Source organism: Cydia splendana, chromosome 11 (genome assembly GCF_910591565.1).
Source record: "Cydia splendana chromosome 11, ilCydSple1.2, whole genome shotgun sequence".
NCBI lineage: Eukaryota > Metazoa > Arthropoda > Insecta > Lepidoptera > Tortricidae > Cydia > Cydia splendana.
The window spans coordinates 16,880,880-16,887,383 of NC_085970.1; the positions used below are offsets into that span (position 1 = coordinate 16,880,880).

At 38.4% G+C, this 6,504-nt stretch overlaps 2 protein-coding genes and 1 long non-coding RNA gene across 4 annotated transcripts in view; all 3 read right to left on the reverse strand.

The window, feature by feature from the left end:
* Positions 1 to 5,874, reverse strand: part of LOC134794898 (stromal interaction molecule homolog) — a 145,924-nt gene extending 140,050 nt beyond the window's left edge. Inside the window, exon 1 of one of the 2 annotated variants that reach the window (XM_063766743.1) lies at positions 5,476 to 5,874. In XM_063766743.1, the coding sequence (XP_063622813.1) occupies positions 5,476 to 5,647 (172 nt within the window). In that variant the 5' untranslated portion in view covers positions 5,648 to 5,874. The remainder of the gene's footprint in view (positions 1 to 5,475) is intronic. The other variant, XM_063766742.1, reaches the window with a different exon arrangement.
* Positions 1 to 6,504, reverse strand: part of LOC134794983 (uncharacterized) — a 312,799-nt gene that overhangs the window by 276,236 nt on the left and 30,059 nt on the right. The window lies entirely within an intron of this gene.
* LOC134794914 (uncharacterized) overlaps positions 1 to 6,504 on the reverse strand; it is a 443,559-nt gene that overhangs the window by 193,514 nt on the left and 243,541 nt on the right. The window lies entirely within an intron of this gene.

Consider the following 6,504-nt stretch of genomic DNA (forward strand, 5'->3'; position numbering starts at 1 on the left):
TTTCTATCCAGAACTGCTGAGATGCTAGGTATCTAGCCCGCATTGGCTGGGATGCTAAGCTCCGAACTTAGCAATTCCTCGATTTTGATACTTTTTTGGAGTTTTGAAAGACTATCTTTCAAAACTGTGCCAAATTTCGTTCTAGAAGATAGAACTGCATGTATTCTAATGCACTAGGGTGCTTGCTATCCAGAACTGCTGAGATGCTAGGTATCTAGCCCGCATTGGCTGGGATGCTAAGCTCCGAACTTAGCTATTTCTCGATTTCGAGACTATTTCAAACATAATCCTCCAAAACTCTGCCAAATTTCCTTCTAGAAGATAGAACTGTGGTTATTCTAGTGCACTAGGGAGCTGCCTATCTAGAACTGCTGAGATGCTGGGTATCAGACCTGCATTGGCTGGGATGCTACGCTGAGAACTTAGCATTTACTCGATTTTGAGACTATTTTCGGAGATATTCTATCAAAACTCTGTCAAATTTTCTTCTAGAAGATAGAACTGTGGTTATTCTAGTGCACGTGGGAGCTGGCTATCCAGAACTGCTGAGATGCTGGTTGTCCAAACTGGGATTTTTGCTCAAACTTAGCATTAATCAGAATTTACTTAGAATTATTTTTCATGTTCGTGTCCCATACATATATGAAAAAAAATATTTTTACAGTTTTGACTAGAACTCATTATATATCGTCTAGATATGTTAGTATCTTTCATTTAAATGCTATTTCGAGGCTGTGGAGTGGGTAATGGCTGGGATGCTGGAGTGTCAAAATGTGAAGTTAGCATCTCATTTTAAAATTTCATTTTTTTCGCGAAAATGAGCAGAACTATTTAAAAAAACCATCTAGAACTGTAGAACTATTAGGGATGCTACTAGAACTCTCATAAAAGTTTGAGATGCTAGCACTTGATATGCTAGGTTCACACACACGGGCCCATCCATATTTCATCAATAGTTTAGCGTATGTCAAATTGACGTCTCCATACAAGTACAGTATAATAACGCGTTTAGGGCGCTGATGGGGCTGCCGCGATATTGCAGCGCGTCAGGGATGTTTGCGGAGGCGCATGTGTCGTGTTTTAAGAGCCAACGGGAGTGGTCATTTCTCCATACAAACGTACTCCTCGTTTTCCTCCGTGGTTTTTGAAGCTAGAGCAATGATTTTTTCAACACAGATTAATATTGTCAATATCTGTGTCGGACCGTTTTGCTTTTTTTGATATTTTTGTTTTTTAAGGCGCTAGAGCCCTTCAAAAATGGCCAAAATGGCCTAATTGACTATGCCGCAATGAGAGGCGTGGCATTCAAAACTGATATCAATTAGCCAAAAAAGCAAAACGGTCCGACACAGATAATTTCATAATCATTTAGATTTCCAAATTTGGTTACGATTGATTAAGTTTTGGAGGAGGAAACAGAGGAGTACGAAACCTCGATTTTTGAGATTTTTGCGCAGGATTTTTCGCCTTGTCCTTATTGCACTACTTTTAGGTGCCGCTTCCGTTAGCGAGACGGGTATATTTACCTAAAATATTTAAAACTCAGCTCCTGTTTCGTCTTAAAGCTACCATGCGCCTGCGAGCCACGTCCCTGGTGCGACGCGTGCGCGCCAGCTCCAACAGCGTCCTGTCAATGTGCTTACCACGGTTGCTGTAATGTTGTAAATTATAATATTAAGTATGTGTTTAGTGTTTGTTTAATGATAAATGATAATGCCTGTATTTTAATTATGTATTTATGAGTCACAGATACTTGAAATAAATGAATTTTAATTTAAAATTTAATAAGGCACATCTCTACAGCATTGCAGCAGCACCTTGCCTGCATTTAAATGGCCCTTATTTCAGAAAGCTTCCGTAAATGAGAAATGTTTTTAAATATAACGAATCCACGTATGGTGGCAACACCGCAATGCACTTGTTAAAATCGGCTGTAATAGTTATTTACGATACAAGTGCGGAAAAAAGGAAATTCGAAACGAGTGGCGATAAATTAAAACACGACCGATTCGTGGAAATTCGCAATTCGTGTCGATTTACAACACTCCATGTTGTACACGAGTTGCGAATACCTAAACTAACTTTTGACATACGCACGGAAAGTGCTCTTTCCCGCACAAGTGCGGGAAAGATGGACCATATGTACTGTAATAGTATAGAATTGCTATCGTGTGCCTAAAATAAGTCGATAGCAGGTCGGGTCGTCTGCCATTGATCGCGATTAGTGACTCATTGCAACGTCTACAATGGTTAAACGTAACGCGTAAAGGATGTATGGATTTCCCCATCTAATCTACCACTGAGTCAAATGCGTGACAGTCGGAAGATTGTCGGTAACTTCCTGAAGCCTTTTAACCTTCAGGAAGTTACCGGAGTGTTTTGTATTTTTAACCGACTCGACTTTTAAACAGGTTTCCAATTCGGCAGATCTTCTTTATGTACGTTCTCCGATTTCTCGAATACTGCTGGATGGATTTGAAAAATCTTTTTTTTTTTTGCTAGAACGGATATACTTGCCAGTTGATCCTATTGTAATTAGAACTATAATGACATGAGTATATAGTCAATCGATCATATGGTCTCAAACCGTAATTGTGATTATTAGAGAAGACGTGTTACACGCTAATTCTGGCGTCAGTTCAGTCCATTCGAGTTTTGACTGATACCATCAGAATGATGGAAAATGGACACGGTTAGACGATCAGTCCAGACTGACAACAGACTGGACTGAAATTACGACACAGTCGCCGTTTGGACACAGAACGCAACACAGTAATTTAGTCTTGTCTAATATGGTGACTGACGCGAGAATGACACAAACAGGTTACACGATCAGTCTCCTATCAGTTTTCTGTCATTCAAAACGGTATGACGAATATTATCTAAAAATTTAAATTTTCATCAGTCCAGACCATCAGTCCGCGTGTTACACGATAATTCTCCCGTCAGTCTGACCAGTCTGATGGACTGAACTGACGCCAGAATTAGCGTGTAACCGATGTATATGACCATCCATTCATAATTTTGTTAGCATTTCTTTTTTTTCCTTTTTTTTATGAAATAGGAGGCAAACGAGCAGACGGATCACCTGATGGTAAGCGATTACCGCCGCCCATGGACACCCGCAACACCAGAAGGGTTGCAAGCGCGTTGCCGGCCTTTAAGATGGGAGTACGCTCTTTTCTTGAAGGTTTGAAGGTCGTATCGGTCCGGAAATACCGCTGGCGACAGTTCATTCCACAGTTTGGCTGTGCGAGGCAGGAAGTTTCTGGAGAAACGCACAGTTGAGGACTGCCAACCATCCAAGTGATGAAGATGGTAATGTTGTCGCGTAGGGCGATGGATTTCAAACTGATTTATATTTTATTTTACGGTGCTGTTGTATGTACGTTATTTGTACGTATTGCATTTCATAACTCTCAGAATGCTAAGTTTCCAGCCATTCTCTCCTTTGTATAGGTATCCAGAGAACTGGTTAACACCTTAAGCAAACATCGCAGACTGTGTGTTAATCTAAATTGTAAAGAGATGACGCCATATAGAGATCTCTAGCATACACGAATTTAAATAAATTTAAATTTGTGTATACTAGAAATCAAGAAGATAATGGTAGACTGAGACGGAGACAAGTCTGCAATGATTTTGATAGCACACACAGTGCAAGTGTTATTTTAAACATCATACTCCTATAAGTAAAAGTGTTAACACTTGCACTGCGTGTGCTATCAAAATCATTTCAAACTTACCTCAGTCTAACTCTACAAACATTATCACTCTGTCTTACAAATATTCTTTAAATTCTGGTAGCACACAAGGTTGCCGTATGCCTGATAGTAAGTGTTCACCTGTGGGGGTTGGCAACTCAAGGGTGTCACTCTATCTGTTGTACAGTCAGCAGCAGAAGTCGCTAAGCGGGCGAGGTGTTCAAAATGATCTTGACGCGATTTTATTGTGAAGAAAATAAGAGCTTGTCAAGGTAATTTTGAACGCCTCGCCCGCTTAGCAGCTTTTGCTGCTGACTGTACCTGAATCACAGATCAGCTAAACAAGTTGGTCGAATCAAACAGATATATTTTGTATAGTCCGTCCGTGTTTCTCTAAGAACAAGTACGCCTAGTAAATGTATGGCGAAGTAGATCTTAGGACACGGACATGCCATACCTAGCATATAAAAACAAGGTTTACATCCTACCAGTGGGGAGACACTCCTGACTTCGGACAAACTCGGCTCAGTTCGGCTCAGCATTGCTCCGAGCAATTATTAGGGTTGGCACCACTTGACGTCCTATTGTGTGCACGACCACAGATAAAATAATCACTTGAATTTTGACAACCCTAAATAGTCAAAAGGGATAGTGCCATACATTAGAAAGGGATAGCCTGATTCGTCCCTGAATTGCTGTCAAATTTCGGTTTTGTAGGAAATGTCCTTTCTGTACTGTACTACTATTATTTATTCTGTGATCCTACACAGGCAGCATGCAGCAACATTAAAGGAGTCAGATTACTATGGTTTGATAAACTACCCACATTTATTTGAAATTAAAGGCACACTGAAAACTCAAAAACAAAAAATTGCTTTACAGATCCTGTTCCTAAATTAAACAGATCTTCATGATGAAAATTCATGATTGTTGAATCATATAAAGCCATGATATGAAAAGATGGCAAGTACAATAAAAAAGGTTATTTATAACAAACTGCAACTTTATATTTTTGTAACCAATGGCGGTCATGTCAAATTAATTATTAATTACAATTCTTCTACCTAGCGTTATCCCGGCCTTTGCCAGGTTCCGCTTTCCTACTTGCTTTCCTCCACATTGCGTGATCCTGAGTGTCGTCTCGTGTAATTATTAATTACAATTATGTGTTGTGTAAACATTTTTTCATTTTCATTTTCATTCATTTTCAAAATTATAAGTAAATCGTGTTTATAACATGTATTTGTTACATTTTTGTTGTTTAAGCCTCCTGAATAAATTCTATAAATAGTATAGTTTTTATGTCAATGATTGCAATTTATGAACAGATATCAGATAATAAGGGGCTAAAGGTTAAATACATACATGTTAACAAACTTGTTTATCATGCACCCAAATAAGTCGATACTTCAGCAATCACTGTATTATCTTAACATCAAATAAATAAATGAAAAAATAATAATAAATGAAAGAGTGCAAACAAAATAATGACTTTCCTATTATTAAAGGGTATTTATTAGCCTTGCAGGGTAAGCCAACGTCAAAATTTACTAGAAGTATCTGACCGTTTAAGGCAAACAGATGTTTTAAGGCCAAACAACTAAGTAACCTTCACCTAGTCCATTCAGAATGACTCAGACTGTCCTAGAAGAACATTTACGTGATAAAATCGGTGTTAATAAGAAGGAAATACCGTGACCCGATTGAAGGACACCAACAGGTGTCACGAGCGTGCAGCCAATCAGTTTGGTGCCAACAAGACTAAACTTACTCTGTTCATTCGATGCGGCGATCGCAGCCTCGCTCACGAACGACCCGCTCCGCACTGTTGTCCCCCACTGCGGCCTTCTGGCACCCTCCCTTGACTCTGTCCTCTCCACATCTTCAGCTTTGCACAGATGCAATGCTAACACGCACCAATAAAACACAATTCCGATACGCATCGTGATCCTTCAATAACACTTAATGCACTGATCGCAAACGATAATACGAGAGCACTTCCGTTACACCGCACTCTATACGCATTCTAAAATTAATTATTAATTTAAAGATCCACACTTGTAAGGCCACATTTGACAATCGTATAAAAACCTACGGATTTTATCACAGCCAGCCAGACACGGAAAAAACTGGAGGTCAAAAAAATTGACACTTGTTTTTTCTGCATAGGCTACACTGGCAAGATTATATTAAGTATGGCAATACATTATTTAAGGCACATATACACTATGTGGTTTCATGAATTATACTTGGTCAAGCAGATCTTGTCAGTAGAAAAAGGCGGCAAATTTGAAAAATGTAGGCGCGAAGGGAGATCTTCCCATAGAAAATTTGAATTTAGCGCCTTTTTTTACTGACAAGATTTGCTTGACCAGCTATAATTGCTCAAAAGATATTACTCATTACTTATATGGCTGCATGTGGAAATTATTAAACTGACATTATTTTCATATTATTTTCTCATGATTTTTCGCATAATAATATGAGTAAGTATAAACTAAAAATAAAAACTGAGTCAGGTCCAAAGAGTAGTATAATATATAGTCAGGTCCATGTACGGTCGTGCAAAACCTTGTTATATAGCATAGACCATACACTATTTTTTTTATTAATATGTACAGTCTGTTTGACACAAATTTACTTCTTTTCTCTTATTTACTAGGTACTGTATGAGCAATGATTATAAGTTTTATTTCATTAAACTTAAAGTTTAGTGTCGTTTGAAAAGGTTTCTTTAATTTAAGTAGGACTTTGGACTTTATCCACAAGTCTAGCAATATATGCTGTGAAATTATTATTT